The sequence below is a fragment of the Lytechinus pictus genome, chromosome 2, assembly GCF_037042905.1.
Source record: "Lytechinus pictus isolate F3 Inbred chromosome 2, Lp3.0, whole genome shotgun sequence".
Classification (NCBI taxonomy): domain Eukaryota; kingdom Metazoa; phylum Echinodermata; class Echinoidea; order Temnopleuroida; family Toxopneustidae; genus Lytechinus; species Lytechinus pictus.
In genome coordinates, this window is record NC_087246.1 from 70,158,631 (window position 1) to 70,171,537 (window position 12,907).

At 36.6% G+C, this 12,907-nt stretch overlaps 1 protein-coding gene across 2 annotated transcripts in view; it reads right to left on the reverse strand.

Moving 5' to 3' along the window:
- The window catches only part of LOC135153200 (amine oxidase [flavin-containing] B-like), a 32,886-nt gene extending 24,351 nt beyond the window's left edge, over positions 1-8,535 (reverse strand). Inside the window, exons 1-2 of one of the 2 annotated variants that reach the window (XM_064095535.1) lie at positions 8,336-8,535; positions 3,762-3,856 (exon numbers count right to left, since the gene is read on the reverse strand). In XM_064095535.1, coding sequence (XP_063951605.1) covers positions 3,762-3,856; positions 8,336-8,390 — 150 coding nt within the window. In that variant the 5' untranslated portion in view covers positions 8,391-8,535. The remainder of the gene's footprint in view (positions 1-3,761; positions 3,857-8,335) is intronic. The other variant, XM_064095534.1, reaches the window with a different exon arrangement.
- Between the last annotated feature and the right edge of the window lie 4,372 nt (positions 8,536-12,907).

Consider the following 12,907-nt stretch of genomic DNA (forward strand, 5'->3'; position numbering starts at 1 on the left):
TTTCCGATTCGTTGAGTTGACTTCCTAATCCCAAGGAAGCATGCGATGTACCGTTAGGTGTCAGAGTTAAATCCATCTGCTCTGAGGAAAAAGATTCGCATATGCGATCGACTTATTACTTATTACTGAGTTGGTCTGAAACAATCCAAGAGTTATTGAAATCCCTTAGGCAGTATTGGTCGTATAGAGATAACATCGGACTATCACATGGAGTACTCTTCACGGGAAGTCAAGTCATCGTACCGAAGTCACTGAGGAATGATATCCTTGGACAGCTTCACCTAGGACACATGGGAATCGAAAGTACCAGACGACTTGCTCGTGAGACAGCTAGAGTTCTTGTCAAACATCAACGAGGACATCGACCAGTTGATAAAGCAGAGTGAAACATGCCAGAAACATCAAGCAAGGCAGCAGAAGAAAAGAAGTGGAATATCAAGCACATTACTTCTTCTCCACACTATCCAAGATCAAAAGGATTAGCTCAGAGGATGGTTCTTACAGTCAAGAATCATTTGACAAAATGTTCTCACACTGGCCAAGACAGTCAACTAGCAATGATGAACCTGAGAGCAACACCAGTCGAAAGTAACTTGAGATCACCAGCAGAAATGTTATTTGGTAGACCCATCAGAACCACATTATCAAGTCACTATTTCTCGAGAGATTCTACTACCACTGATTTTCTCTTGAATAGGCAAGACAAGGTGAGAGAAGTGCTTTATCGACATGCAAGTTCTAATCTACCACCTCTGCATGTAGGACAGCCAGTGAGAGTTATACATCCAAGATAACACACTTGGATACCAGCTAAAGCATCCAAAGTCTGTGAGGAACCCAGGTCTTACGAAGTATCAAAGCCGAGCGGAGGAATCTTGAGAAGGAACAGATCACACGTGAGGGAAATTCCATCCACCATCCCCACTCCAAAGCAGGGCTCGAAATTAGCGGTTGCCGGGGTGACGTTGGCAACCAAAACTGCCATCATGGTTGCTCGGATGGCAACCAAGAAAATTCCGTGGTTTTTTTCTCAAAGAGAATAAAAATCTCTTGAATTTTGCAGCAAGTAAAATTGCTTTTCCAGTCCAAAGTTTACAACTTCTGGATCAGGAATATATCTTCCAAGATCACATTGGCACAAAGTTTTAGTTAAAAAAAGATCGCCCAAATCTAGCACATGAGCCTGCCAATGACTTCTAAGATTGACTGCCTGTCTGTCAAAGTCCTCCCTAAGAACCATAAAGCTTACATTTTGACATGATATAAGTTAATTGGCAAGTTGTAAAATGCAATTTACAGGAGGCCTTTTCCGTGGTACTGATTCGTCACCACATTTTCTACTTTGGAAAATATTAAATAGATTAATAACACAACCATACACATCTCAATGTTCCAAAAAGACCTTCCCCTTCTTTACATTGGTCAACAGAGGTTTTTGTCATTTTTGGCACTTTAATGTATCAGAATTGTTTAATTCAAATCGTAAAGAATAAAGATAACCCACTCAATTAATTTCTCATAATCAGAATACCCTCAAAACATTTGTAATTTGTTTTCCTTTGACATCGAATTGAAAAGTTCTGTTAAGGGTTTTTTGTCAGAATCCAAGATGGCCGTCAAGGTGGCGGCCAAGGACAATATTCAAGTTTTCAGAAGATCAAAATAAATTTATTCAGTATACGACTCCAGGATTGAAAAGGTGTAGGTTAGAAAAACTAATCAATATGTTGAAAAGGGTGGTCAAGATAATGACAATATAGTACATTTAAGTCTGTAAAATGCAGTAAAAAAAACAACTCAATTTCTTAATAATTGTATATTATTATATAGGAAAGTTTTTTTTAGAAAGTTTCAAGACAATTCCTTTATTTTCCTTAGATATATGGTAAATCAAGTATTTTGTAAATTTTCATTTTTGGGGGGAACAATTTCAAAATGCACTTTTCTTATTAAGATCTCAGCCGAATTACCTTTTCATCACCTATGAATAATATCAACTTGTAGAAAATTTATTCATCTTTCATATGACACTAATTTTGTGTTCGAAGATAAACCTGATTTAGGAATACAGGCCATAGATTCAAAATACAGATAAAGTGGGGGTATATAGCTTCGACATATTCCTTTGAGTTGTGTATGGATGTGTAAGAACTTCATCTCTATTACCTGCAGTGCAAGTGTATCTTATAACCGTTTCCAAGAGACTTCATTAAATAAATTCATATATAATGTAACAGAAACACCTTTTTTGCCTTTACATCCTTCTGAATCACATTTCTATTACCATTCACATTACATACTGTACATTAAGGTGTGTTAGTCATACCAACACAATCGATGCGAGAGGCTGATCCAAGCTATTGTATTATTTGAATGACATACCATTCATCACTTTGCAATCGTTTTCATGGGTGTGACTGCCACACTGAGGTTGCTTTTTGGCATCACTTTAGCGCAAAATCGCTTAATACATTCAGCATATTTTCCTTTTATCTGAAGCAAATGAAGATACTTATGGTGGCATGAAGCCTGCCAATATTCTCGTTGATACATCCTCTTTCATATCGAATGTTGAGATTGTGAATTTATTACTAACATTCATGATAAATCTGATCAATAACAGTGCATGTGCATTTTTTTACCAAAAACATACAAATTTTGGCCAAAAGTCTTAATTCTTTCAAAAACTATATATCAACCGACTTTAAATCGAAGAATAAAGGGATTGTAGTCAATTCTACCAACAAAATAATATATAATTTCGCATTTTATTAAGGCCTATCTCCATTTTCTGGGTTGAAAATGTGACAAAATACATTAGTGTATCCAAGTCTCCGATATGCAGTAAAAAAGCTAAATTTCTGAAAATTGAATTTTCAAGTTTGAGACATTATAAGTTTGTGACTAAAAATGATATCAATTTGGAATTTCGTCCACTTAATAGTTGTATATTAGGAAAGTTTTCTAGAAATTGTTGAGGCCATTTCTTCATTTTCTTTAGATTTATGGTAAATCATGTATTTCGCAAATTTTCAATTTTTTGGAAAAAATTCTCAAAATTGCTCTTTTCTTATCAAAATCTCAGCTGAATTAGCTTTTCATCACCCATGAATAGTATCAACTTGTAGAAAATTTATTTATCTTTTATATGACACTAATTTTGTGGCAAATAAATGTTTGTGTCGGAATCTATGTACGAAAAACCAAATCCCATGAATATGGCGGCCATTTTGGACGCCATCTTGAATTTGAACCCCATGGGACAATATTTCGTTTTGGGAACATCAAAATTCATTCACTACACATCTTACGGATTACAAAAATGTAGGTTAAAAAAATATATCATTCGGGTGCATGGGAACCCTATCTCTCTCCCCTACTAACTGGACCAAAGTATACACAAAATATTTTTTTTTCTTCCTTATGTATCCAAACACCATGAATAGTTTACATTAGCTTTATGGAGATTTATTTTTTGCATTCTAATACTAAACATACTGTTGGGGTCTGATCAAATGAGTGATATTTAATGTCAGGGGCAATATTCCTAACAATTTGATATGAGGTGATGGAAAAAATAATAAAATATGAGTCTATATTAGTCTTGTATTTGTCTATCTTCGTTTCTTTGAACAAATGGTAAATTTATTGGTCTATTAATTTATCAATAATTTGAATTGAAACATTTCAAAGTGCTATGAAAAAAAGCATATATATTTTTTTTTATTTAACATTTCAAATTCAGAAGTCAGAACACTCACATAGAAATTGAGAGTCCGTCCTCCTACTCGATCATTTGCTTCTAGTACCAGTACATCTTGGCCAGATTCATGTAAGAGCTTGGCGGCTGATAAACCTTTAAAAAAAGGATAAAATTTTGACATCGCTATTGTTATACCTCCTCTTAAAGAAAATTTAGAGAATTATTAGCTCGAGATATGAATTATGGTTTAAGCTTACACTGTAGTTCGGTTTACTTATTTTATTTATGTTTATGTATTAAGATATCTTTATACAGGATAAACATGTTCAGATAATACACTTTTTTTAACATGGCCCTGTTGATACAAAAAATATCCAACAACATACAGGAAAAAACATAAAACAATATAAATCTAGTCATAGAAGATAAGCAAAAAGACTGAATGACATAGGTATTACCAAACATTGATATATGTTTTGGTTTTAACAGGATGGTGAAGGTTTAATTTGTTTAAAAAACTCAAATCTCTACCTCCTTTGTATACCTTTATTTCTTCCCGGACCCTGGGAACGATTTTTTGTTACATGGGTTGACAGCAAGAAAGATGGTTTCACTACAAATTGAAAGTCATTATGGTTATAGTTCTCCATTTTGCCATACATACCAGAAATCCAAGGGTGCTGCCTATAGGAGAATAACACCCCAGTACCCCCGCTTCAGAAGACCATGATTCAATCTACACTTTCTCATCTACAGGGGGGGGGCTTATGGGCCATGGAACCAACAAATTATACGACAAAAAGGAGAAAATCAAAGAAACTAAAAGGAAACGAGAAAGATAAATTGTTATTTTACTGAACTACTTCATATTATGTCAAAATCAATCACCAAATTATATTTTTACATCTAAAAGGTAAAAATCACTTTGTTCAATCGCAGTTTTTTAAAGAAATTTTGCCCCATTCGGCAATGTCTGCCCCCTTAAGTTTTTTTGTGTTCTCTGCCACTGTTTAAAAAGAGGAGTAAAATGCCTTTTAAACAAGAAGCAGAGAAAATAAGATGTTTTGCTTTCATCTCTAGGCTTTGAACACGAAACTCTTCAAAAGGGTTGTCATGACCCGGTGAACACACAAAAAAGAGAAAACTGTGAATTGATCACAGACCAGACAGGCTTTCTGCCAGTTTTCTTTTATGTGCATGAATGGACTGAGGGGTTCCGAATAAGAACGGGTGAACCTTTCTAGTATATAGTCAATTCCAATAATACCGGGGCAGTTCCAGCTTTCCCGAATAGGGGGGGGGGCTCGATTCATCCACATTTTCCCCGATCAGCCGCTTAATTGAATGAGAGGGAATTGCAAACTCAAACTTTTGGATAGTGTATGTCAGGGCCCTGGGACCTTTTAAAAAAAATTACAGGGGATGCTGATGTAAATCTGACAAGCAAAAAATGGGTTTCATTTACAAAATGAAGGTCATTTTGATCCAGAGAAATTTCACTAGCAAAAAAAAGGGGGTTTCAGTAATCAGTATTCATGTAGGTCATTTTGCTTATATTTCTATATTTTGTCACACCTACCAGAATTCCAGGAAGAAGCTGCCTATGGAGAATAACACATGCAGCACCACCAGGAAAATATGTGGGTGCTTCAGCAACCCCGCTTCTTGGGGCCATGGTGTTTGTATTCAGACCTGAAAAGTGAACGCTCAGAGCGATTTTTAGATGCGTTTCTATGTCGTAAGTAAACAAGCAGGGGCAGCGGAAACGGGGGGGGGGTGGGCTGATTGTACTTTTTGGCACGGTCAGTTCTCCCCCTACTTTTGGCTCACCCACCCACCCCCACTTTCAAAACTATTCTGCGGCCACTGACAATTAATAATGCGAGCGTGAAGCGCGAGCTGAAGTTCGTGATACACTGACCTTAAGACAAGAAAAGGGACATGTTTAAGATTATTTACATTGACTCACGAGAGACGTACATAATTTTGATAATATTTTGATATAAAACTTGACATTCTAAGCACTTTTCTGTACCAATAATCAGGATTTTGAATAAATAATTGATGCGAGCGCGAAGCGCGATCTAAATTATTTTTATATTCTCACCTGAAGACGTGATATGCAATATGCATGACATAGATCGTGCAATGTTTTGTTCCCAATGCCTCCCTTTCTCTCCGGGGGTAATCTCCCCCTCTCTGTCCTCTCCCTGCTTTTCTTGCCTTCCTTTCTCTCTTTTTTCTCCCTTCCTCTCTTTCTCTCTCTTCACACTGACAGGTTTTTTTTTTTACCTTCTTGTTTGGTTGGGTAATTGCAGGGAGGAGATGGTGCTTTGTAGGAGTTTTCTTTGTTGATATATACATTTTTGTAATGGTGCACTATTTCTTTATAATTGCCGTTTATGCTTTTGCATTTCTTTCACTCATGTATTTCAAGAGTTTGTCATAAAATGTATGTATATCCCGAATAAAAATCTTTATGGACTTGAATAGATTGAATTGAATATTCTCAGCACTTGTTGTAGGCCTACCAATTTTCGGGATGTTATCTGAATAAACAATTGTTGCGAGCGTAAAGCGCGATCTGAAATGACATTAGGTTTATGGACATTTTGCACAAAGAACAATATAGGCCTATCCAATAAATAATCATTGCAAATGCGAATAAAATAAAATGTAATAAAATGCGAAAGGACAAGTTAAATATGACAAGATCAGTTTGCTCATTGAATTTTCATGAAGATGTGCATGGAACGTTCATCAAAATAATTTAAATCTTTAAAATGGCGTAACTTCGTTATTCTTTGTCCGATTGTGATAATATTTTCAGCGTTTTAATTTGTCTGAATCTGTAAAAAAAATCATATTATTTTAACATGAAGTAACTTCACTGCGAATGCAAAGCGTTAAAATACTTAAATATAAGCCTACTGACTTGAAAATGAGATATTTCAAACACTGTTCGTTTGTTATCTGATCAGGATGCGTAATTAAATTGCGTATCTTGCTTTTAGATCACGTAGATTCTAGACAGGGGCGGATCCAGGATTTTTCCAAGGGGAGGGGGGGGGCTCATTTTCCCAATGAAAACTCGACAGCAAAGAAAAAGAGGGTCCTCACTTTGTCTTGTGTATGAAAGAGATATTCCCTTTAAAATATTGACTATGTCTCTCAAGGGGGTCAAGGTCCCAGATGTGCCACCCCCCCCCCCCCCCCGATCGATCCGCCACTGATTTGTACATATTGACTTAAAAACGGGCTATTTTAATCCCCTTGTTTCATTCACATTTCTCCTTTTTACTACCGATATTACTTATATCCTCTCCTTCTCATTTGTCCCTTTTCTTTACATGCTTTTGGATTCCGCGGAACCGAGGGACCCCGACCCCCCCCCCCCCCCCGGTTACGGGCCTGCATGTGGGAAGAACGAGTGAGACGCGAGAGAGAAGTAGCACGCAAACTTTAATTGACAAACCCCTTTCTTATATTCCTTGGAAGCCTTCTGTACTACAGTATATTGGATTTTTATGCTCACAAATACAGTTTCTCCTTGAAAAAAACATTCCAGCCACATTCCAACGGTATAATGTCTGATATATTGCATTTATTTCAGTTTGGTTATTCATGCAGTGAAACGAATTATAATGTAATAACCCGGGGGGGGGCACTTCCATTCACGAGTGAATATCATGCGCGACCATGGGGTCTCGAAAAGCACCCTAAACACGCAGTTTCCATATTCTGAAAATGCGCCCCTTAACAAGTATTGGCGTGTGAAACCATACCCTTGACAAGTATTGGTAACAAAACGTTACTTTTGGCAAATGTTCCCTGAAATGAACCCCTAAACAAGTACAGGAATGTTTTATTGTTACGGGTCCTTCGGTCGTCGGCTTTTCCTTATTTGGTTTAGAACGACCACACCTTCTACACCTCGCGCAAATCGGACTCTAAACACGAAGTGTTGGGGCAAAAAGGACATCCTTTATAAAACATTTTAATCTTGTTTTATCATCCCCGTGAATTCGACCCTAAACACGTAATTTTACTAGCGAAATAGATACCCTTTTTTCATTATTTTTGTGTTTTTGACACCATTATCACGTTACGTACGTAACGTGCCCTATCGTGAAAAAGACATCATTTTTACGTGTTTTTTGGTCGCGCATGGTATCCACTCGTCAATGTAAGTGCCCCCCCCCCCCCCCGGGTGTAATAAGAACAAACCCAGGTGTTGCTAGAGATGCCGCATCGGGGCCGCACTGCCATGCGATATGCAGCCTACGTACGGTTGGGTCTCTTATGCTGTAAAACCAAGAGGAACTTGCACGGTGCAAATTGAAATTTCAAATTACTTCACCATTTGACACCTCGCAGCGTTTCATCCGGGATAGTGTGGAAGCTGCTGAAAGGGATCTCTCTTCAAGGTTCAAAGGTTCAAGGGAAAAATGAAATAGTACTTAAGTCATGAAGTGTAAGAGACAGAAGTAGGCCTAGGGATCAGTAAAAAGTAGCGGAATTGCTCATTCATAATTTAATGTGTAATTAACGATAATCTATGCATATTTTCCCCTCGAAAATTGGATAACCAGGATAACCAGTTTCCATAAATTGAACTAATCAATATCTTACCACTTATACCTGCTCCAACAACAACAGCATCCCAGGTTGTTTCGCCAGCCATCATTCTTTGGGTCCTGTAGCTTACAAGATCTGTCCTTCACGACTAAATACGAATCCTGAAAAATGTGAAATGTGCACATTGCTGTTCTAAAAATAATGCTACAATATCATCGCGTTGTCACGATGCCACTGCTGAACACGGTGAATACATCGCAATTCCAAAGGCGTGTTACGTGCCAATGGGCACACATCCAGGGGGTACCATATGAAAGGGTCTTTCGTAGAACTGTTCTACGTAAGAACGCGATTTCGCTCAACTGTATAGGTCCATGGTTTTACGAAGCTAATGGGAAGATTGGTACTTGCATGGTCCATGGTCCTTGGAAAGACACCTTCAGGCATGTCCGACGTAGGCATGATCTTCTTTGCACACCCGCCACCGTCGGGACTGAGAGAAAGTGCGTTCATGCTGAGGTCATACGGCCATGTTACGGACCTGCGGATGCCTGCGTGTATTTGGATAATGAAAATGTGTAATTTCACTCCCATTAACGGAAATTTGAGCAAATTAAAGCTACCTATATTATATACGGACGATACGGTTTAGTTATGGATGTTACGTATGAATTACGAATGTTACGGGTAAAACCAGCGGATTCGCTGCTTTCCCGCTGACACATGTAACGGACCACTTACGGATGACTTGCGGATGTAACGCATGACTTACGGATTTTACAGATGACTTAGGGACGATACGGATAAGTTACGCTCGTGTCAGTGCGCATGTCAGCGTCCTCTGGCGTCCGCACCACCCGCATATTAAAAAAAAAACAAGTAGATCGGAACTTACTTCAGTCGCATTTTATAAAGTCTGAGAGCTAGAATACTTTATTTTTGTGAATTTTTACCATTATATACAGACTGCTTGGAGATATCGAGAGTGTTTTCAGATATACAAACTGTGTTGTTGTTTTTTCAAAGAAAGTATTTATATTCAACATTTCTCCACAAATCATATAATCAAATGCAAAGTGCATGTACTATATTAGAAGCAGTGGCGTAAAACTACGGGGCACGTGCCCCCCCCCCTAAAAAAAGGGGGGAGGAGAAAAAGAGGGAGAAAGAAAGAGAAACGTAGTGGTGGGAGAAGAAATTAATGTTATATACAATTACATAAGATTTTTTTTTTCATAACTTTATGAAAAATAATTTGCTTATAGGGCCTATGTGTTCATCATTCCTGGTGCTCGCATTGTCTGTTTAATTAGATACATCATCTTGCTGCAATAAACATTTCGTTTTTAAGTCATTATACACGAAGTACATTTCCTCGCACTTCCAGTTATCATTGTTTTATGTAGTGACTTCTGCTTCTTTTTCATGACTACTAAAAGGTGAATAGATGAATTTGAATAGATTAACAGATGAATCATATATGAATTTTTGACCTGGAATTAATGTTACACTGTTCGTTTCTAAAAGTATTGGCATAATTTTCAAGTTAAAACTTCTTCTTCCCCATTAAATATTATTCTTATTGAACAATTGTTTAGTCTTCCCTTATACAGTGCGTATCAAAAAAAAAGTTTACACTTTGAAAAAGCCCTGGGAATTAGAAAATATACAACTTGTGGGTAATTTTTTTTTCACATTTATTCTTGGGTTTGGGTCTCATCTATCCAATGAAAGTAACATTTCTGACAGAATGTTACACTTGAATGAGCACTGTCCATTTTTGTAAAGCTCGCAGAAATCTGTTTGCGCAAAAATGCTCGTTTTCACGCTGTGTCAAGGAAAAGGCAAAATCAAACTTACCTTGCGAAACATTTCTCATACACTTGCACTTTTAGTCAATTGAAATAAAACGGATACCATCAAGCATTTTGTAACAATTTTGCCACCCAAATTAAAATGTTAACACTTAGTAAGCACAACTTTTACCTTTTTTGAGCCAGCTGGATCTGACGACATTACTGAATGTAAACAAAAGTTTAGATCAGACACCTCCAGCATTTTTTATCATTTAAAGTGGGTTTACATTTCATTTTTTCATTTAATACTTGTTTCTTCACACTTTTCCGAAGCTTATAAATGATTACCAAAATGAAATACAAGCCTAAGCCATTTCATGTAAATCACAACTCAGTGTAAAGCAAATATCGTCACGATGGCCTCGGTGTGTGGGGGAGTGGGGTGGGGCGCAATGACACTCTCCGAAGTGTTTTGGGCAAGGCAACAATCTAGAAAAGGTAAAGGATATCTTCAATTAATTTTGTTAGCTAAATTCCATGTGTTCTTCATGATTAAGGTCTACTTTTATTCGCATAACTATTTCAAAGTTCTGCGCAAATCATTTTTTCACTAACTTTTCAAAAGTAAGTGGTGCTCACTCAAGCGAAAATATTTTTCGACAGTTATAACGTCAATTGCTTAAATGGATCTGTACCAATGCTATAAAATGTGGAAAAATCTTCAGGATATTACAGATGTATAATTTTAAAATATATTTTCTAAGTGTAAACTTTTTTATACGCACTGTATGACTGCAATGTCGTTTGGGCTAACTGTGGTTCTTTTAAATTCAATTCTTCAAACTACAAAAGATAGCCATCCTTATGTTTACAGGGCCATATTACTAAGCTCACACTGACCCCCTTTTTCATAAACTTAAAACAATTTAAAAAAAAGTAGCAATCTTTATGTTCAATTATATCAATAATCAACTCCCTCCATCCTTAGATAATATGTATAGGTTGAACAGGTCTGTCCACTCCTGTCCAACTTGCATACATCCATCTCACTAACCCCAAGTTATTGATAGCCTATAAATGCATTCGACATTATGGTCCCGATATAACAGTAGTTTGCTTTTAAATGTGCCTAGATTAAATCTTACCATTTTCCATCTTGTATTCAAATACGTTTTCCTGTGCGTACAACAAATCAATGAACGCCATTAACGCTTTGTATGTACTGATGACGTCATCAGCATGCATCCGTGCAATGGCACTTCGTTCATGTTCAGTGAATGTAATTTGGGCAACTTCGTTTTTCTCATTCAACCTAAAATACAAAATAAAGATCGATGATATTCATGAAAATTGCCATCGGAGGTATCCCAGTTGCTGATATTTTCATTCCCACTCCACCCTTTAACAGAAAAACATCCTGTTTTATATAGGTATGAACCAAAAAAAGAAAAAAAAAGTGTGTTGGTGATTTTTGTTAACCACCCTGGAGGTTTTCGTTCTTGAGGAGGAACAGCTTATCAAAAATGTATTGACAAATCTTATAGGCCGAGCAGTTAGTGACAGATCCTAAAAAGAGTGAATAAGGGGGTGTTAAGATCAATTTGTGAGTAAAATCGCACTTAAGGATGGAATAAAATCATGTAATTTTTACAAAAATGTGAACAAAGTTACTGTGGTGCCGATAATTATTATGCAAAGAAAAAAACTTTGCAAAAATTGTGCAATCAGTAGATCGGAGGCTCCGTTAGACCTCTCAATTGTACCTCATACTTATTCATATTCATAATTATTTGTACGCTCTTGCAGGTTTCAATTCAAATTTGTTGATTTTACACTTGACTCACTTTTTACGAATTAGTGTCTCCCTTTTTTGTTTACTTTTTTTTTTACATTTTATTTACTTTACTCTTTCTGGTCATATTGATATTTTTATGAGAATTTCACTGCATATTCATAGGAGCCTTCAACCAACAAGCCTTACTTTCTTTTTGGTTCCATATCCACATCTCCCATTTTCTTTCTACGGCATTATTTCAGAACCAATTACAAGAACACTTTCTACTACCACGATTATGAAAGTTCATCTGTGTTGGTAAAAGATAACGATTTTGTTGAACTTTGGTTCACAACACAAAAAACAGAAAATAACGAAGAGTTACCTCGAAATTTTCGGCTGCTAACTGCAACCTTCGTCAGCGATGTGACCCGATTTGACCTTAGTGACGTAATGATCGATGATCGGGTCGTAGACATTCGGAAGCTTGTATCGCCCCCCGTCTCTGTTGAGAGAAGGTCTGAACGCCCGGATGTAGATGGCCTCTTTCACACCTCTCTCGAAGTACTTTCTACTACCCTTTTTTTCTATTGTTATATAATTATGTACACATTTTTTATTTTACAATATTTCTCTATGCCTATTTATGAAAATTTGTATCATATATTATCATTTTTTGTATCAAGTCATTGATGTTTGAAAATGTGAAATTTTGATATGCATGAACCTTAAACCTTGAACAATATTTCAAATAGTGTCTCGGTCAAGCCCAAGCGAATTTCATTTTTAAAAAAATTAAAAAGAGTCAATTTACCTTTAAATGATTTAGTGACATAGGTTATATACGACCAATTTTAGAATATCGTGCTCTAGCTTTTCATAGCAGACGTAAAGCAAAACAAATAATATAATTGAAAAATACAACAAAGAGAACGTAAAATTATCTTAGGACATAATTACATTACATACACAAATGCATGTCAGATATGTAATTTACCAACACTTGAGGAAAGAAGTCTGGCACTGTGTAAAAAAAATGCGAAATAAAAAAAATAA